Source organism: Scyliorhinus torazame, chromosome 7 (genome assembly GCF_047496885.1).
Source record: "Scyliorhinus torazame isolate Kashiwa2021f chromosome 7, sScyTor2.1, whole genome shotgun sequence".
NCBI classification, from domain to species: Eukaryota; Metazoa; Chordata; class Chondrichthyes; order Carcharhiniformes; family Scyliorhinidae; genus Scyliorhinus; species Scyliorhinus torazame.
Genome location: NC_092713.1, coordinates 301,576,172 through 301,597,440, shown reverse-complemented (window position 1 = coordinate 301,597,440; position 21,269 = coordinate 301,576,172). Strand labels below are relative to the sequence as shown.

Here is a 21,269-nt window from a genome sequence, read left to right as displayed (position 1 = left end):
TTTAGGCTTCTCAGCAAGCCCAGAGGCTTGAAAAAGTTAAAGGGCAATGAAGTAGAATGTGAAAAAAGCACTTCAAAGCTTTGCAGCACATCAAAGGGAAGACTTTTACCCTAACCCGCCAGAGCATTGAAATTGACATACTGTGAGAGAATTTAAAGATTTTCAAGGCTACAGAGGGAAGACTTGCCATGTGACCCCCCATCCCGGGGAAGACACCGGGCCTGACCCCTCTAGCCCAGCCCAAGCCACCCCACCCCCACTCCCCCTGGAGGTAAGTGCAGAGAGGATACTCATCCCCTTGCTCTCCTTCAGAGTGCACAGCACCTGGTCCCTGCTTTTAAGGGCCAGCACTGATTGGTGCCCGTGGGTCTTTCAGCTGGGAGGTGCGGGAGCTTCACGGGAGGCTGCAACATTCCATTCCAACCTCGCTGACGAGATTGAAATGGATGCTAATGAGTTGTGGTGAGGTTTCCGCCGTTTCAGGTAGAGAACCTAACCTTGCCAAGGGGAACAGGCCGGGAGTCTCACGACAGGTTTGACGCCCAACAGGAATCCTGTTTTGGGCCTCACACCCGATTCAATGGGCCAGCGGGAATCCCGGCTCGGGGTAACAGCCCCGGAGAATCACCCCCACTGCTTTTCCTACTGGTCTTTTCTTAGCTGAAGTACTTGTCTCAGAGATTCCTCTCAATGGCCTTTCTTCCATGAGCCTACCTTTTTAGAATGTGAGTGCGAAGCTCACCCTCATCTTCTCTTTTGAACCTTTACCATTTGTGCCTTAATCCCTAAAACTCAGGGCAGCACAGTGGCGCAGTGGGTTAGCCCTGCTGCCTCACGGTGCCGAGGTCCCAGGTTCGATCCTGGCTCTGGGTCACTCCGTGTGGAGTTTGCACATTCTCCCCGTGTTTGCATGGGTTTCGCCCCCACAACCCAAAAGATGTGCAGGGGAGGTGGATTGGTCACGCTAAATTGTCCCTTAATTGGGGAAAAATGAATTGGGTACTCTAAATTTTTTTTACAAATAATTCATAAAACTCCACAGGCTCTGTCGCAGGCTCTGTCGGAGGCACTGTCGCAGGCTCTGTCGCAGGCTCTGTCGCAGGCTCTGTCGCAGGCACTGTCGCAGGCTCTGTCGCAGGCTCTGTCGCAGGCTCTGTCGCAGGCTCTGTCGCAGGCTCTGTCGCAGGCTCTGTCGGAGGCTCTGTCGGAGGCTCTGTCGGAGGCTCTGTCGGAGGCTCTGTCGCAGGCTCTGTCGCAGGCTCTGTCGCAGGCACTGTCGCAGGCTCTGTCGCAGGCTCTGTCGCAGGCTCTGTCGGAGGCTCTGTCGGAGGCTCTGTCGCAGGCACTGTCGCAGGCTCTGTCGCAGGCTCTGTCGCAGGCACTGTCGCAGGCACTGTCGCAGGCTCTGTCGGAGGCACTGTCGCAGGCTCTGTCGCAGGCTCTGTCGGAGGCCCTGTCGCAGGCACTGTCGGAGGCTCTGTCGCAGGCTCTGTCGCAGGCTCTGTCGCAGGCTCTGTCGGAGGCTCTGTCGCAGGCACTGCCGCAGGCTCTGTCGCAGGCTCTGTCGCAGGCACTGTCGGAGGCTCTGTCGCAGGCTCTGTCGCAGGCTCTGTCGCAGGCACTGTCGCAGGCTCTGTCGCAGGCTCTGTCGCAGGCACTGTCGCAGGCACTGTCGCAGGCACTGTCGCAGGCTCTGTCGCAGGCTCTGTCGCAGGCTCTGTCGGAGGCCCTGTCGCAGGCCCTGTCGGAGGCCCTGTCGCAGGCTCTGTCGCAGGCTCTGTCGCAGGCACTGTCGGAGGCACTGTCGCAGGCTCTGTCGCAGGCTCTGTCGCAGGCACTGTCGCAGGCACTGTCGCAGGCACTGTCGCAGGCACTGTCGCAGGCACTGTCGCAGGCTCTGTCGGAGGCACTGTCGCAGGCTCTGTCGGAGGCACTGTCGGAGGCACTGTCGGAGGCACTGTCGGAGGCACTGTCGGAGGCACTGTCGGAGGCACTGTCGGAGGCTCTGTCGCAGGCTCTGTCGCAGGCTCTGTCGCAGGCACTGTCGCAGGCACTGTCGCAGGCTCTGTCGGAGGCACTGTCGCAGGCTCTGTCGCAGGCTCTGTCGGAGGCCCTGTCGCAGGCACTGTCGGAGGCTCTGTCGCAGGCTCTGTCGCAGGCTCTGTCGCAGGCTCTGTCGGAGGCTCTGTCGCAGGCACTGCCGCAGGCTCTGCCGCAGGCTCTGTCGCAGGCACTGTCGGAGGCTCTGTCGCAGGCTCTGTCGCAGGCTCTGTCGCAGGCACTGTCGCAGGCTCTGTCGCAGGCTCTGTCGCAGGCACTGTCGCAGGCACTGTCGCAGGCACTGTCGCAGGCTCTGTCGCAGGCTCTGTCGCAGGCTCTGTCGGAGGCTCTGTCGCAGGCTCTGTCGCAGGCCCTGTCGGAGCAGCTGGGACCAGTCCAGTGATCACATGGGGTTCCGAGGTGAATCATCTCCAAGTGGCGCTGTGTCTTACACACCGATCCTTTGGAAAGATGAGGGACAAAGATTTTGATGGCCTGGTTTGTCGAGTTTAACCGTCAATTGTTTTATTTATTTTTTCTCAGCTCCTGGGGAGGTCCATCGACCTAAACAGACTCATCACTCAGCGAATTTCAGCTGCTATGTACAAGTCACTGGATCACGCCATCAGCAGGTTCGAGAGTGAGGATTTGACATCTGTTGTGGTAAGACCACCAGCGTCAGAGAGCTGGGAGATTGCTTTGGGTGATGATGTGTTCCGGTGTTATGGTGAATAGAACCAGACCCTGAAAGTGATACAGAAAAGTCAGCATTTTTTTTGAAGGAAGCTACTTTCTGACCGAGCCGTTGATAAGTTTAATTCCGTGAGCTTTCAACATGAAGCAAAGAGATTTGCCTTCAGCGCTTGAACACTTCTCACGAGCCTTGCGGATAAGCAGCAGCCGGGCAGTGGGACTATTTAGATGGCCGTTCCAAAGAGCTGGCACAGGAGGGGTTGGCCAAATGGCCACCTTCTGCGCTGTATAATGACATGATTGCGTCGACTGTCTCGGTGTTTGAGCACTGTCGGGAGAGTCAGTGCAGAATTTGGTCGCTAAAGTATGCCAGCTTCTCTCCCCCCCCGTCTGAATCAGCTGGTTGGACAGGATCAGTGGGTCCCAAAGCCCTGCCCCATGGATCATCAGCCCGGGATCCTCCTCCTCCTGCTCCAAGTCTGATCTGTGTGTGGATGGAAACAAACCTGGGCTTGCTTGTGATTGCTCAAGTGGGCAACCGGAAAGCAAATTCCAGAGAGACCAAAGAGAAAATGCTGGAAAATCTCAGCAGGTCTGGCAGCATCTGTAGGGATTGAAAAGAGCTAACGTTCCGAGTCCAGGTGACCCTGTGTCAAAGAACAAATAACAAAGAACAAAGAAATGTACAGCACAGGAACAGGCCCTTCGGCCCTCCAAGCCCGTGCCGACCATGTTGCCCGACTAAACTACAATCTTCTACACTTCCTGGGTCCGTATCCTTCTATTCCCATCCTATTCATGTATTTGTCAAGCTGCCCCTTAAATGTCACTATCGTCCCTGCTTCCACCACCTCCTCCGGTAGTGAGTTCCAGGCACCCACTACCCTCTGCGTAAAAAACTTGCCTCGTACATCTACTCTAAACCTTGCCCCTCTCACCTTAAACCTATGCCCCCTAGTAATTGACCCCTCTACCCTGGGGAAAAGCTTCTGACTATCCACTCTGTCTATGCCCCTCATAATTTTGTATACCTCTATCAGGTCTCCCCTCAACCTCCTTCGTTCCAGTGAGAACAAACCGAGTTTATTCAACCGCTCCTCATAGCTAATGCCCTCCATACCAGACAACATTCTGGTAACTCTCTTCTGCACCCTCTCTAAAGCCTCCACATCCTTCTGGTAGTGTGGCGACCAGAATTGAACACTATATTCCAAGTGTGGCCTAACTAAGGTTCTATACAGCTGCAACATGACTTGCCAATTCTTATACTCAATGCCCCGGCCAATGAAGGCAAGCATGCCGTATGCCTTCTTGACTACCTTCTCCACCTGTGTTGCCCCTTTCAATGACCTGTGGACCTGTACTCCTAGATCTCTTTGACTTTCAATACTCTTGAGGGTTCTACCATTCACTGTATATTCCCTACCTGCATTAGACCTTCCAAAATGCATTACCTCACATTTGTCCGGATTAAACTCCATCTGCCATCTCTCCGCCCAAGTCTCCAGACAATCTAAATCCTGCTGTATCCTCCGACAGTCCTCATCGCTATCCGCAATTCCACCAACCTTTGTGTCGTCTGCAAACTTACTAATCAGACCAGTTACATTTTCCTCCAAATCATTTATATATACTACAAAGAGCAAAGGTCCCAGCGCTGATCCCTGTGGAACACCACTGGTCACAGCCCTCCAATTAGAAAAGCATCCCTCCATTGCTACCCTCTGCCTTCTATGGCCTAGCCAGTTCTGTAGCCACCTTGCCAGCTCACCCCTGATCCCGTGTGACTTCACCTTTTGTACTAGTCTATCATGAGGGACCTTGTCAAAGGCCTTACTGAAGTCCATATAGACAACATCCACTGCCCTACCTGCATCAATCATCTTAGTGACCTCCTCGAAAAACTCTATCAAGTTAGTGAGACACGACCTCCCCTTCACAAAACCGTGCTGCTTCTCACTAATACGTCCATTTGCTTCCAAATGGGAGTAGATCCTGTCTCGAAGAATTCTCTCCAGTAATTTCCCTACCACTGAAGTAAGGCTCACCGGCCTGTAGTTCCCGGGATTATCCTTGCTACCCTTCTTAAACAGAGGTACAACATTGGCTATTCTCCAGTCCTCCGGGACATCCCCTGAAGACAGCGAGGATCCAAAGATTTCTGTCAAGGCCTCAGCAATTTCCTCTCCAGCCTCCTTCAGTATTCTGGGGTAGATCCCATCAGGCCCTGGGGACTTATCCACCTTAATATTTTTTAAGACACCCAACACCTCGTCTTTTTGGATCACAATGTGACCCAGGCTATCTACACCCCCTTCTCCAGACTCAACATCTACCAATTCCTTCTCTTTGGTGAATACTGATGCAAAGTATTCATTTAGTACCTCGCCCATTTCCTCTGGCTCCACACATAGATTCCCTTGCCTATCCTTCAGTGGGCCAACCCTTTCCCTGGCTACCCTCTTGCTTTTTATGTACGTGTAAAAAGCCTTGGGATTTTCGTTAACCCTATTTGCCAATGACTTTTCGTGACCCCTTCTAGCCCTCCTGACTCCTTGCTTAAGTTCCTTCCTACTTTCCTTATATTCCACGCAGGCTTCGTCTGTTCCCAGCCTTTTAGCCCTGACAAATGCCTCCTTTTTCTTTTTGACGAGGCCTACAATATCACTCGTCATCCAAGGTTCCCGAAAATTGCCGTATTTATCCTTCTTCCTCACAGGAACATGCCGGTCCTGTATTCCTTTCAACTGCCACTTGAAAGCCTCCCACATGTCAGATGTTGATTTGCCCTCAAACATCCGCCCCCAATCTATGTTCTTCAGTTCCCGCCTAATATTGTTATAATTACCCTTCCCCCAATTTAGCACATTCATCCTCGGACCACTCTTATCCTTGTCCACCAGTACTTTAAAACTTACTGAATTGTGGTCACTGTTACCGAAATGCTCCCCTACTGAAACATCTACCACCTGGCCGGGCTCATTCCCCAATACCAGGTCCAGTACCGCCCCTTCCCTAGTCAAAGCTAACAGTCAGAGAATGTGGGGATTATTTACACTGTGGAGTGAGAATGAAAGATGAGTCATAGCCACAGAAACCCAGGGAAACCGGGTGCTAATGGCCACAGAAACCGAGGGGAAAGAGTGCTAATGGCAGTCCCCAGAGAGAACAAAAGATGTGAAAGGCCGAACTGCAAGGAAACTAACATCAGAGGGTAAACTGTGACAGATGTGGATGTGGGGGGAGGGGAAGGGGGAAGCAAAGGGGAGAAAGGGTAAGGAAAGGTGGATAACGAAAGAGAAAATACTGGAAAATCTCAGCAAGCCTGGCAGCATCTGTAGGGAGAGAAAAGAGCTAACGTTTCGAGTCCGATGACTCTTTGTCAAAGCGGACAGCTACGTTAAGCGACGAAACATTCGCTCTTTTCTCTCCCTACAGATGCTGCCAGGCTTGCTGAGATTTTCCAGCATTTTCCCTTTCGTTTCAGATTCCACCATCCGCAGTAAATTTGCTTTTAGGAAAGGTGGATAAGATGGGTGGGGAAGTTAAATATATATAAAGAAAGACAAGAAAGAAAGAAAGAAATGTTAAAAGACAGTTAAAATGAAATGGGACGAAAACAAATGGGTCAAGGTGGGGTAGAGCTAATCATCTGAAGTTGTTGAATTCGATGTTAAGACCGGAAGGCTGTAGCGTGCCTAACCGGAAGATGAGATGTCGTTCCTCCAGTTTGCGTTGAGCTTCACTGGAACATTGCAGCAGGCCAAGAACAGACATGTGGGCACGGGAGCAGGGTCTTTTGTTAAAATGGCAAGCAACGGGAAGGCCAGGGTCCTGAATGCGCACAGACCGAAGGTGCTCAGCAAAGCGATCACCCATTCCAGAGAGAGTTCTGCAGGGCACAGTATTGGCTCCTTTGATTTTTGTAACTTAATTCAATAATTTGGACTGAATTAAAGGCCGTGATTGAGAAGTTGGCAAATGATTTAAAAAAATTGGCTGCATGGTTGTCCCACCTGGAGGACACGCCCAGCAGCGGTGACATCACAGTGGTACCCAGTCAGAGGGAGTCACCCTGGGAGTCCTCAACATGACTCTGGACCCCATTAAGTCTCAAGACACCAAGTCAAATATGGGCAAGGAAACCTCTTGCTGATTACCACATCCCGTCACCCCTCAGCTGATCAATCAATACTCCTCCATGTTGAACGCCACCCTGAGAAAACAGAGGGTGGCAAGGGCACAGCGTGCACTCTTAGGTGTGGAGATTTCAGTGCCCATCGCCAAGAGTGGCTCAGTAGCACCATCACAGACCAAACTGACTGGGTCCTCAATGACTTGGCTGTTAGACTGGGACTACAGCAGGTCGTGAGGGAACCAACAAGAGAGAAAAACACACTTGACCTCGTCCTCACCAACCTGGGTCATCTGTCCCGGACGGTGCCATGTGGAGTGATCACTGGTCAATCCTTGTGGAGACAAAATCAGGTCTTTACATTGAGGATACCCTCCAGCGTGTTGTGTGGCATTCCACCGTGCTAAAGGGGATAGTCATCGAACAGATCTAGCAACTCCAGACTGGGCATCCAGGAGGCGCTGAGGGCCATCAGCAGCAGCGGAATTGTGTCCAACCACGATCTGCAACCTCACAGCCCGGCCTATCCCCCACTCGACCATTACCAATGTTAGGGGTGAAAATATTCACACAAAGGCCTGAGTAGAAGTTTAAAAAAAGCAGTTTATTATGTCAGAATTCTGGGAGACAAGATCTGGGGGCTCCGCAGCACCTTATCCCACTTGAGCTAAGGCTGGCATGGGTTAATATACAGATACAGAAGCGAAATCAGTTCGTAATCTCATTTACATCCAGCCAATCACCTTTATTCGCGTCACAATCATTACATGCAACCAATTAGTCCTCCATTATCTCAGTCCATGCCATAAATGGTTATTAGGTTGTATTCTATTGCCTCTTCCTGTTGTTGTTAAGTTCCCAGCTCGTAGCTAGCTGGGCAAAACAGAGTTATCTTAAGGCATTTAGACCTTGGGCAAAGTCTGTCATAGTCTTTGGGTCAGCATCTGGCGATGAGTCATTTGTTTTGCACACGACTGTCTTTAGTACCAAACACAGAAAGCACATCGGGCTACGAAGTTAGCTACAATCTGCAACAATTGGCTATAATGCAACCAGCAGGTTTCACACCAACATGCCCCACAGCCATAGAATGTGAGAACAGAATTGAATATAATGTGAGATACAGAATTTTCCCACCAACACCAGCAAGCCAGGGGATCAACCCTGGTTCAATGAAGAGTGCAGGAGAGCGTGCCAGGAGCAATACCAGGCATAAGTGGGTCAACCTCGTGAAGCTACTTGTGTGCCAAACAGCAAGTAATAGACGGAGCTACGTGATCCCACAACCAATGGATCAGATCTAAGCTCTGCAGTCCTGCCACAATCCAGTCGTGAATGGTGGTGGACAATCAGACCACTCACTGGAGGAGGAGGCTCCACAAATGTCCCCATCTTCAGTGATGAGGAGCCCAGCTCGTCTGTGCAACTGACGAGGCTGAGGCATTCGCAACAAACTTCAGCCAGAAGTGCCGAGTGGATGATCCATCTCGGTCTCCCCCTGCATCGCAGGTGTCCGTCTTCGGCCAATACGATTCAGTCCACGGGAAATCAAGAAACAGCTGAAGGCACTGGATACTGAAAAGGCTATGTGCCCTGACAATATTCCTGCAACGGTGCTCACACTGTGGGTGCTGTTTCCCTTGCCAAGCTCTTCCAGTACAGCTACAACACTGACATCTCCCCGGCAATGTGGAAAATCTCCTGGTTATGTGCTGTTCAAAAAGCAGGATCAACCCAAACTGACCAATCACCGCCCGATCAGTCTACTCTCGGTAGAAGGAGTCAACAGCGCTATCGAGCAGCATTTGCTTAGCAATAGTTGTGTTCCGCCAGGGTCACTCATCTCTTCACCGCATTACAGCCTTGGCTCAAACATGGACAATAGAGCTGAACTCCAGAGGTGAGGGGAGAGTGACTGCCCTCGACATCAAGGCAGCATTTGACCGAATATGGCATCGAGGGGCCCTAGCTAAACTGGTGTCAATGGGATTTAGAACATACAGTGCAGAAGGAGGCCATTCGGCCCATCGAGTCTGCACCGACCCACTTAAGCCCTCACTTCCACCCTATCCCCGTAACCCAATAGCCCCTCCTAACATTTTTGGCCACTAAGGGCAATTTATCATGGCCAATCCACCTACCCTGCACATCTTTGGGCTGTGGGAGGAAACCGGAGCACCCGGAGGAAACCCGCGCACACACGGGGCGAAGGTGCAGACTCCGCACAGACAGTGACCCAGCGGGGAATCGAACCTGGGACCCTGGCGCTGTGAAGCCACAGTACTATCCACTTGTGCTACCGTGCTGGGAATCGGGGGGAAAATCTCGGCCGGTTTTTAAAAATAAATTTAGAGTACCCAATTCTTTTTTTTCCAATTAAGAGGCAATTTTAGCGTGACCAATTCACCCACCCTGCACATCTTTTTGGATTGTGGGGGTGAGACCCACACAGACACGGGGAGAATGTGCAAACTCCACACGGACAGTGACTCGGGGCCAGGATCGAACCCGGGTCCCTGGCACCGTGGGGCAGCAGTGCTAACCACTGCGCCACCGTGCTGCCCATACCTCGGCTGGTTAGAGTCATACCTGGCACAAAGGAAGACGATTGTGACGGTTGGAGGTCAATCATCTTACTTCCAGGGCATCACTGCAGGAGTTCCTCAGGGTAGTGCCCTGGCACAACCACCTTCAGCTGCTTCACCAATGACCCCCCTTCCATTGTAAGTGGGTAATTTCGCTGATGACTGCTGCACAATTTTCAACACCATTTGTAACAACTCAAGTTACTGAAACAACCCATGTCCAAATGCAGCAAGAGCTGGACAATATCCAGGCTTGGGCTGACAAGTGTCAAGTAACATTCACGCCACACGAGTGCCAGGCAATGACCATCTCCAACAAGAGAGATTATAACTATCACCCTTGACATTCAGTGGCATTACCATTGCTGACTACCCCACTATCAACACCCTTGGGGTTACCATTGACCAAAAACTGAACTGGACCAGCCATATATACACTATGCCTACAAGAGGCTAGGAATCCTGCGGCGGGTAACTCCCCAAAGCCTGTTCACCATCTACAAGGCACAAGTCAGAAGTGTAATGGAATACTCTCCACTTGCCTTGATGAGCGCAGTGTCAACAGTCAGGAAGCTCAACCCCACCCAGGGCAAAACAGCCCACTTGATTGCTTCCCCATCCACTCTTCCTCCACCACTGACACACAGAGTCGGCCAAGTGTGCCATCAACAAGATGCGCTGCAGCAATTCACCAAGGCTCCTTAGGCCGCGCTTTCCAAACCCACAACCGCTTCCAACTAGAAGGACAAGGGCAGCAGATACCTGGGAACCCCATCACCTGTAGATTCCCCTCCAAGTCACTCACAATCCTGACGTGGAAACATATCGGTCGTTCCTTCACTGTCGCTGGATTAAAATCTTGGAACTCCCTCCCTGACAGCACTGAGGGTGTACCTACACCACATGAACTGCAGTGGTTCAAGAAGGTGGCTCACCACCAACTTCTCAAGGGCAATTAGGGATGGGTAATAAATGCTGCCCTAGCCAGCAATGCCCACATCCGGTAAATTAATTTTAAAAATCGAGACAAGAAATGGGAACAGAATTGTAGGAGTTAGAGGTTAGAATGAATTGTTGACAAAACTCTCTGCTCTTTTACCCTATAGGAACTGGAGTGGTTGTTTGAGGTTAATCGTCTCACTCATCGCCTGCTCTCCAAACACATGACCCTGGACAGCTTTGATGCCATGTTCAGAGAGGCCAATCACAACGTGTCTGCTCCCTATGGGCGAATCACTCTTCATGTCTTCTGGGAACTCAACTTTGATTTCTTGCCCAATTACTGCTACAACGGATCAACCAATCGGTCAGTACCGTCTATCTGATGGGCGGGGTGGTGAGGTGGGGGGTTGGCATTTTCTCAGCCCCTTCTTTCCTCTGCATTCCCAATCCAGGGATTGCTCCTGGTGATCCCTCCAGCTCTCTGCAGCTGGTCGTGTCTCTTGTCACTGTCATAGTGTGACCCTCAGAGTCTAGCGATAACAAAGACCTGGATGAAGTCTAAAAAGTGACGTCCCATGGGATAGAGGGGTTGATGGCAACTTGGACCCAAAATGGGATCAACGACAGGAAGCAAAGGATGATGGTTGATGGATGTTATTGAGAATGGAGAGTGGTTTCCAACGGTGTTCCACAGGGCTCAGTGTTGGGTCCATTGCTGTTCGTTGTACATGTTAATGATTTGGACTAAAATGTGGGAGGCGTGATTGGCAGATGACAAAAAGATTGGCCGTGTAGTTGATAGTGACGAGGACGGCTGTTGACTTCAGAATGATATCAATGGTTTAGTTGAGTGAGCGGGCAAGTGGCAAATGGAATTCAATCCAGAAAAGCGTGAAGGGAAACATCTTGGGGAAGGGAAACAAAGCAAGAGAATTCTCAATAAACAGGAGGATATTGAGATGGGTTGGGGAAGTGAGATACAGGAGGATATTGAGATGGGTTGGGGAAGTGAGATACAGGAGGATATTGAGATGGGTTGGGGAAGTGAGATACCTTGGTGCGCATGTCCACAGGTCTTTGAAGGTGGCAGGACAGGTGGGCAAGATGGTCCAAGAAAGCACATGGAGGGGCGGCACGTGACGCAGTGGTTAGCACTGGGACTGCGGCGCTGAGGTTCGAATCCCAGCCCTGGGTCACTGTCTGTGTGGAGTTTGCACATTCTCCACGTGTCTGCTTGGGTTTCAGCCCCCAGAACCCAAAGATGTGCAGGTTAAGTGGATTGGCCACACTAAATTGCCCCTTAATTGGAAAATAAATACTATAAATTTATAAAAACAAAAACAATAGTTCTGGTCACCACACTACAGGAAGGGCACAATTAGCTCTGGAGTGAGTGCAAGGGAGATTCACAAGAATGTTGTCAGGGCTGGAAAATTGCAGCTATGAGGAGAGATTGGATGGGCTGGTGTTATTTTTCTTGCAACAGAGAAAGCTAAGGGGTGATCGAATTGGTATATACAAAATTATGAGGGCCTATACAGGGAGGACAGGAAAGGCATTTTTCCCCTAGCTGAGGGGTCAGGTGGTTAACGTTATTGGCAGAAAGATTAGAGGGGACATGAGGAAAAACCTATTCAGCCAGAGGGTGGTGGGTGTCTGGAATTCACTGCCAAAGTTGGCGATTGGGGCCGAAATGCTCAACTCATTTCGAAGGTACCTGGGTCTGGGTCTGAAGTGCTGTAACTTGCGAGGCTCCGGACCAGGTGGTGGAAAGTGGGATTGACTGGGGCAGAAGCGATGGGCCGAATGGCCTCGTTCAGTGCCATTTCTTTTTCTATGGATCCGCCAAGACTTCAGCAGCAGAGGAACAGAGGCCGGAGGGTGGTGTTTCAAAGTTGGGTAAGGGCAGCCTGCGAGATGCTGAGTTATGTGGCCAGGTGTCCATGGCGGAGTCAAACTCGACACCATGGCTGCGAACAATCGCAGGTTGTTACCAGGAGGGTGATGGAGTTGGTGATGAGGAAACGGAGTTTGTGACAGGGACCGAAGGCAAAGACTTTGTTCTTCCCAATATTTAGTTGGAAGGAATCTCTGCTCATCAAATACATTAAGAAGTTTTACAACACCAGGTTCAGGTCCAACAGGTTTGTTTCGATGTCTCCGCTCCGAAAGCTAGCGACATCGAAACAAACCGGTTGGACTTTAACCTGGTGTTGTAAAACTTCTTACTGTGCTCACCCCAGTCCAACGCCGGCATCTCCACATCAAATACATGGAACACATTGATACACATTCAACCCACCCAGGCCCTGTTGATATTTACCCTTTATCTGAGCAAATAATTCCAGTCACATTTGCCTGCTCCATTTCATTATCCTTCAACCCCTTTTACTTGAACCAGCTCTTCAACCTTAAACTTCAATATCGAGACTGCTTCTTTCTCAGGCACAGAACCATAGAATTCCTACAGTGCAGAGAAGGCCATTTGGCCAATCAAGTCGGCGCTGACCCTCTGAAAGAATACCCCGCCTCGACCCACTTCCCCGGCCCATCCCCACAGCCCACCTAACCTGCACACTAAGGGGCGATTTATCACGGCCAATCTATCTAGACTGCACACCTTTGGACTGTGGGAGGAAACCGGAGCACTCGGAGGAAACCCACGCAGATACGGGGAGAACGTGCAGACTCCGCACAGACAGTGCCCCAGCGGGGAATCGAACCTGGGACCCTGTAACTGTGAGGCAGCAGTGCCAACCACTGTGCCACTATGCCGCCACTGACTCAAGAGATGAATCTCATGTCTGCATATTTCTCTGCGTGAAGAGATTTCACCTGCCATCTCTGCTGAATCGTTTACATTTAATTGTATATCGTTCTTAACCCTTCAACCACCGCAAACCGTTTGCTTCTATCTATCCCAGCTCATTCTTTCATAATTTGAAACACGTCTGTTATCATGGCTCCAGCCCGAACCCGTGTTTCCTGATGTCTCGGTTTTCACACTTTAGACTTGGACAATTCTTCTCACTGTGAGATACCTGAGCGAGCACCGTCCACCCAACAGGGAATACCCGGACCAGGGTGATCAGCTGGAGAGAGAGAAGGATAAGTTTGCTTTTTAAGCTGACAGACAACTTTGCAGAAATTGGGAAACATTTGGTAAATTAAATTATGTTTGCAACAAAATTGGAACGAAGATGCATTGTTAAATATAGAGGAGACTTTACTCTGTATCTAACCCCATGCTGTACCTGTCCTGGGAGTGTTTGATGGGGACAGTGTAGAGGGAGCTTTACTCTGTATCTAACCCCATGCTGTACCTGTCCTGGGAGTGTTTGATGGGGACAGTGTAGAGGGAGCTTTACTCTGTATCTAACCCCGTGCTGTACCTGTCCTGGGAGTGTTTGATGGGGACAGTGTAGAGGGAGCTTTACTCTGTATCTAACCCCATGCTGTACCTGTCCTGGGAGTGTTTGATGGGGACAGTGTAGAGGGAGCTTTACTCTGTATCTAACCCCGAGCTGTACCCCCGAGCTGTACCTGTCCTGGGAGTGTTTGCTGGGGACAGTGTAAAGGGAGCTTTACTCTGTATCTAACCCCGTGCTGTACCTGTCCTGGGAGTGTTTGCTGGGGACAGTGTAGAGGGAGCTTTACTCGGTATCTAACCCCGTGCTGTACCTGTCCTGGGAGTGTTTGATGGGGCAGTGTAGAGGGAGCTTTACTCTGTATCTAACCCCGTGCTGTACCTGTCTTGGGAGTGTTTGATGGGGACAGTGTAGAGGGAGCTTTACTCTGTATCTAAACCCGTGCTGTACCTGCACTGGGAGTGTTCGATGGGAACAGTGTAGAGGGAGCTTTACTCTGTATCTAAACCCGTGCTGTACCTGTCCTGGGAGTGTTTGATGGGGACAGTGTAGAGGGAGCTTTACTCTGTATCTAACCCCGTGCTGTACCTGTCCTGGGAGTGTTTGCTGGGGACAGTGTAGAGGGAGCTTTACTCTGTATCTAACCCCGTGCTGTACCTGTCCTGGGAGTGTTTTAAGGGGTCAGTGTAGAGGGAGCTTTACTCTGTATCTAACCCCATGCTGTACCTGTCCTGGGAGTGTTTTAAGGGGTCAGTGTAGAGGGAGCTTTACTCTGTATCTAACCCCCTGCTGTACCAGTCCTGGGAGTGTTTGATGGAGGCAGTGTCGAGGGAGCTTTACTCTGTATCTAACCCCGTGCTGTACCTGTCCTGGGAGTGTTTGATGGGGACAGAGTAGAGGGAGCTTTACTCTGTATCTAACCCCGTGCTGTACCTGTCCTGGGAGCGTTTTAAGGGGTCAGTGTAGAGGGAGCTTTACTCTGTATCTAACCCCGTGCTGTACCAGTCCTGGGAGTGTTTGATGGGGACAGTGTAGAGGGAGCTTTACTCTGTATCTAACCCCGTGCTGTACCTGTCCTGGGAGCGTTTTAAGGGGACAGTGTAGAGGGAGCTTTACTCTGTATCTAACCCTGTGCTGTACCTGTCCTGGGAGTGTTTGAGGGGGATGTGTAGAGGGAGCTTTACTCTGTATCTAACCCTGTGCTGTACCTGTCCTGGGAGCATTTTAATGGGACAGTGTAGAGGGAGCTTTACTCTGTATCTAACCCCGTGCTGTACCTGTCCTGGGAGTGTTTGATGGGAACAGTGTAGAGGGAGCTTTACTCTGTATCTAACCCCGTGTTGTACCTGTCCTGGGAGCGTTTTAAGGGGACAGTGTAGAGGGAGCTTTACTCTGTATCTCACCCTGTGCTGTACCTGTCCTGGGAGTGTTCGATGGGGACAGTGTAGACGGAGCTTTACTCTGTATTTAACCTCGTGCTGTACCTGTCCTGGGAGTGTTTGATGGGGACAATGTCGAGGGACCTTTCTCTGTATTTAACCCCGTGCTGTACCTGTCCTGGGAATGTTCGATGGGGACAGTGTAGAGGGAGCTTTACTCTGTATTTAACCCCGTGCTGTACCTGTCCTGGGAGTGTTTGATGGGTGCAGTGTAGAGGGAGCTTTACTCTGTATCTTACCCCGTGCTGTACCTGTCCTGGGAGTGTTTGATGGGGACAGTGTAGAGGGAGCTTTACTCTGTATCTAACCCCGTGCTGTACCTGTCCTGGGAGTGTTTGATGGGAACAGTGTAGAGGGAGCTTTACTCTGTATCTAACCCCGTGCTGTACCTGTCCTGGGAGCGTTTTAAGGGGACAGTGTAGAGGGAGCTTTACTCTGTATCTAACCCTGTGCTGTACCTGTCCTGGGAGTGTTCGATGGGGACAGTGTAGACGGAGCTTTACTCTGTATTTAACCTCGTGCTGTACCTGTCCTGGGAGTGTTTGATGGGGACAGTGTAGAGGGAGCTTTACTCTGTATTTAACCCCGTGCTGTACCTGTCCTGGGAATGTTCGATGGGGACAGTGTAGAGGGAGCTTTACTCTGTATTTAACCCCGTGATGTACCTGTCCTGGGAGTGTTTGATGGGTGCAGTGTAGAGGGAGCTTTACTCTGTATCTTACCCCGTGCTGTACCTGTCCTGGGAGTGTTTGATGGGGACTGTGTAGAGGGAGCTTTACTCTGTATCTAACCCCGTGCTGTACCTGTCCTGGGAGTGTTTGATGGGGACAGTGTAGAGGGAGCTTTACTCTGTATCTAACCCCGTGCTGTCCCTGTCCTGGGAGTGTTTGATGGGGACAGTGTAGAGGGAGCTTTACTCTGTATCTATCCCTGTGCTGTACTTGTCCTGGGAGTGTTTGACTCTGACATTCTGACCTTGAACTTCACTGTGACCTGCCTGCCACTTACAGCCTTAACCCTGAATGAGCAGAATCTTCACAAAATCAAGTTTATTTCTCTTGCCGTGAAACAACCTCTTTTTCTTTGCAAACCCAGGTTTGTTCGGACTGCAATTCCCTTTACAGATGAGCCACAGAGGGACAAACCTGCCAGTGTCCAGCCATATTACCTGTATGGGTCAAAGGTGAGTGGGAGATGCCTGACTACCTGGTTAATGATGTGATGCTGGAATAAATTATATATGTACTGGATTCTCAATCCAGAAACTTGAGCAATGTGGTGAATGTATTGCTGTAACAATTCACCATGTGCATATCTGTATTACGCTGTTGCCCATGTGGGCTCCACCTATGGGCCATTGTAAGGTATTACCTATGATGTAGCATGTTGGGGCCTGTGTGGGCTCCGCCCCTGGTTCCACCCCTTGAGGGGAGGTATAAAGAGCAGTCGCCCTGTAGGCGGCTCCCACTAACAGATCAGTCGCAGGCAGGCACTGTTCTAGTTGATTAAAGCCACAGTTTACTTCTACTCCTGGTTTTGTGTGACTTGATGGTCGCATCAAGAAATATTTGTTAAGTTTTAAATTTTATGCTTCACTGAATGTTGTTTTTTCAATGCTTTTTTTTAAACTAATATGTTTGGGTTTATTCTTGGACCCAATGCGGAACTTAACCCTTTGACGTTCTGTCGCTGTGTGCAGGCCAATGTATGGCAGCCATTTTGTGCCAGCAATCTCCCAGTTGCAGTCACAAGATGGATGATTGCATAATCTGTTTATTTCTTGGCGGTGTTGGTTGAGGGAGGAATGTTGACCGGTATACTGGCAGAACTTCCAATCATGCCATGGAATCTTTAACATCCACCTGAACGGAACAGGTGAAAGGGAATCACAGGAGATTATGGGTGCAATTTAACGGCCGTGTTGTGTCAGGCGTGGATCGTGCCAGTTAGGTCGCAGGAGAAGCCGAAACCGGGATCCGTGCCGGACGCTGGCCACTTTGCGATCTAACTGGCCCGCTTCTGTTGGCAGGTTGCAGCTCCTGCCTGGGCAGGTCAGTCGCAAATTATCCCCAATTTTTCTTTTTTGAAAATATTTCTATTTTATTTTTAGCATTTTCAATTATCACCAATTAAGGACAATCTCCATCTCATTAACGAGATCTATCGTACCTATCTAACAGCCTCTTGGGATCTAACTGCACCCCAGTGAGAGGTCACACGGGTGCCGATTATTACTGGTCCTCACAATTGTGGACCTGGCGTAACAGCACCAAGGGGTGGGGGGTCTCCCAGGTCATTAGAGACTCTTGGGGGGTCAAGGACAGGGCAGGGTGGCACCCTGGCTCTCCCTCTGGCACCCGGGCACATTGGCACTGCCTGACTGGCACCCTGGCACTGCCAAGGTGCCCAGGTGGCACTGGCAGGGGCACCGGCAGGGTGGCAGTGCCATGGTGCCCGGGTGCTAAGGTGGCACTACCAAGGGCCAAGGATTGAGGGAGGCCATGTCCATGAAGGGAGAGATGAGGGAGTTATAGATGGTGGTGTATGGGGGGGAGGGGGCGAAGAGACGGGGGGAGGGCGAGTATGAAAGAGCTTCTGAAAGGTTGGGGAGGGAGTGAAGAGTTGGAGTTCTGAAGCGAGGGCCTAAAATGGGGCGTGGCGAGGCCTGGAAATGGGGGGGACTCAGCAACCCCATCGCGGGGTATCCTCACTTGGGCTGGGGGGTAATGCCCATGTCTGTCTGGGTGACATTGCCTGTGTGTGGAGTAATGCCTATGTGTGTGTGGGGGGTGACATTGCCTGTGGGTAAAGGGTGTGGCGGACCTTCAAGCTCACTCGGAGATTGGGACACCATTCCAAATGGAGGCCCGATCTCGGAGGAGCCAGTCGGGCTGGCGGGTTCAGTTCCCCCAGGCCCAAAAGAATGATTAAGTGTGGTTAAATAGCGGGGTAGATCTCACCGACAAAGCCAACAGGGAAAATCCCAGCCAAACCCTCCCGAAATGACACTTGGAAACCTTTCCGATATAGCGCCCAAAATGTGGTGAGCGTGTGGGCTTGATGGAGCAAATGGCTTTTCTTGCGCTATGAATTATTTTGCACGGCACACTGGGGACACCTTTCCAGTATTCAGGAACGTGGGTCGGAAATCCCGGCCCACCCCCTGTGCAATCTCCCCACCGTTTTGCTTTGAGAATTGCAGCAATTCTCCCTCACTGTAGAATCAGAAAATTACCTCCCCTGATTGGCCGGAGCAAATGGCCCATCGCGGACAGTCCCCAGACCTCCACACAACAGCTTTGTTATCGTCCAGTGTAAAAGTTACTTTGTAATAAAAGCGAATCACTGCGGAAGCTGGAATCTTTGACAAAGAGTCATCGGACTCGAAACGTTAGCTCTTTTCTCTCCCTACAGACCTGCGGAGAATTTCCAGCATTTTCTCTTTGGTAAAAGTTACTTTGGCTGCACACCTGGCAATCGGCCTGGCCACCCGGCCAGTGCTGCTGTTTATGCTCCATGTGAGCCTCCTTCCACCTTTATTGATTTACCCTCATCCATCCTTCTATTCCTTTCGCACTCACATGGATTCCCCTTGAAGGCAGCCCTGCTGCTTGACTAACGGTCAGTCCTTTGTGGTTGGAGATGTCACATTCTCCACACCCTCGAGGTGAATTTGAGCGACGGCACACCGCCGTTTCAATGCACTCCCGTACGGATCTGGAACGGAGGAGACCCGAGTGTGAAATGAACGATTCCCTGCTCTCAACAGAGAAAACAAATTTCACAAACTATGGCTGCAATGCAACCCCCCTCCAACCCGTGCCGCCCCGGTGGGACTGTGCGATTGCTGGGTTCGCGATATGGTTGTATGTGACAGTGAGATCCGTTCCACTTCAGATAATAACACAAGGGCTCTCCCCCACCCCCCCCAACTCCTCAAAGGGGTCACATTCAGCGAATTGCTTCAGACTGGTGAACTTTGGCGGGTAATGTTACAAGCGCCGCTCTGTCCTTGTTAACCGTCTGCGCTTCCTCTAAATTCTGTCTTCTCAGCCCCTGAATATCGCCTTCACGCACATCTACAGCGTCTTCCGCAATTTTGTGGGTCCCCCTCACTTCAAAACCATCTGCCGCCTGCTCGGTTACCAGGGTATCGCTGTGGTGATGGAGGAGCTACTGAAAATTGTCAAAAGTCTGGTAAATGATTGTCTCCGACAAGGGCAGGTCTAAAGAAAGGGTTAACCTGCTGATGCCGAGAGCACAGGACCCTCCAGTGCTGTACAGTCAATGAAGTACTTTTGACTGTAATTACTGTTGTAATGTCGGTAATGTGACAGCCAATTTGTGCTCAGAAACTGCAAAACTCTCACAAACAGGACTATGATAATGACCGGATGATATGTTTTATAGATGTTGACGGAGGGATCGATATTGATGAAGGCACAGGGGCAACTTCTGCAAACTTAGTCAAAATAGTGTGTGGGATTTTACAGCCCTTCCCAACGGTAGGATCCCGCCAAAGCCAACCCCTCGTGGGGGATTCACCGGTGGGGGACCGTGAGGGGGCAGTGGGAGGACCGGGTTTGTGGATTCAGTGGGGGGCCTAGGTGAGGCACGGGAGGGAGGGGATGCATCACAGAGGGCTACATGTGCGCTTAATGGAGTTTAATGGGGGCTGGTTTAGCACGGTGAGCTAAACCGCTGGCTTGGTAATGCTCCACAAGGCCAGCAGCGCGGGTTCAATTCCCGTACCGGCCTCCCCGAGCAGGCGCCTGAATGTGGCGACTAGGGGCTTTTCACAGTAACTTCATTGAAGCCTACTTATGACAATAAGCGATTATTATTTTATGAGAGCTGGTTTAGCACAGGGCTAAATCGCTGGCTTTGAAAGCAGACCAAGGCAGGCCAGCAGCACTGTTCGATTCCCGTACCAGCCTCGCCGAACAGGCGCCGGAATGTTGTGACTAGGAGTTTTTCACAGTAACTTCATTTGAAGCCTACTTGTGACAATAAGCGATTTTCATTTTTCATTTCATTTCATTAATGCCTCCTGTATGATTCTATGTCACAGTTGCAGGGCACCATCTTGCAGTACGTGAAGACCCTCATCGAGGTGATGCCTAAGATCTGTCGCCTACCTCGACACGAGTACGGATCCCCAGGTCAGTGGACAGCAAGCGAGAGGTACCTGGCAATTGACCCATGTGACCCTGAGCAACCCCAGTCAAATCAGGCCGGGATGTGCAGTGAGGTGGGGCTGAGTGGGTGGCCAGGGTTTTACTGTTGTCGCTCACTTCACCCATACACCCTCCCACCTAATGTTCAGACAGTGGCTGCCTCACCCACACATCCTGGGAATGAATCTCTCAGCCTGACAGCTGCTCTCTATCTGACAAAGTTTCTGCTGCCTCGGTCCTAAATCACGAAATTACAGAATAATGCAGCACAAAAGAGGCCACCCTCCCCCTTGTGTCTGTTCTGGTTCTGTCCGCTTAGTCACACTCTCCCACCTTTCCCCAAAGGCCCGCAGATTTCTGCAAAGCCTGTATTTATCCAATTCTCTTTGACTGTTACTATTGCACCTGCTTCCGCGAGCATTTCAGGCAGTGAATTCCAGATCAGAAGCAAAAGCGAACTATTTCTCTGTTTTACTTCATTCACGTTCGGTGGTGCACCGCTTTCTAATGAGTTTGAAATCCATTTGTAAAGGACCAGTTTAGATTAAATGCACAGAGGAAATTATTCCCCCATGTGGGGCATTGTTGTATTGAGAGATTTCTAATCTCCAGGTGGTTTTCCTCTTATCTTGAAACTTTTGATGTAAGAAGTTGCCCGTAACTGCTTGTGGGCAGCACGTTGGGTAGCACAGTGGTTAGCACTGTTGCTTCACAGCGCCAGGGTCTCGGGTTCGATTCCCGGCTCGGGTCACTGTCTGGGCGGAGTCTGCACGTTCTCCCCGTGTCTGCGTGGGTTTCCTCCGGGTGCTCCGGTTCCCTACCACAAGTCCCGAAAGACGCGCTGTTATAGGAGCTGGTTTAGCACAGTGGGCTAAACAGCTGGTTTGTAA

The 21,269-nt window shown here is 50.8% G+C and overlaps 1 protein-coding gene across 1 annotated transcript in view; it reads left to right on the top strand.

Moving 5' to 3' along the window:
- cyfip2 (cytoplasmic FMR1 interacting protein 2) overlaps window positions 1–21,269 on the top strand; it is a 183,725-nt gene that overhangs the window by 125,878 nt on the left and 36,578 nt on the right. The window contains exons 20-24 of the mRNA XM_072512939.1: window positions 2,584–2,703; window positions 10,560–10,759; window positions 16,298–16,385; window positions 19,256–19,399; window positions 20,274–20,364. Of these exons, the coding sequence (XP_072369040.1) occupies window positions 2,584–2,703; window positions 10,560–10,759; window positions 16,298–16,385; window positions 19,256–19,399; window positions 20,274–20,364 (643 nt within the window). The remainder of the gene's footprint in view (window positions 1–2,583; window positions 2,704–10,559; window positions 10,760–16,297; window positions 16,386–19,255; window positions 19,400–20,273; window positions 20,365–21,269) is intronic.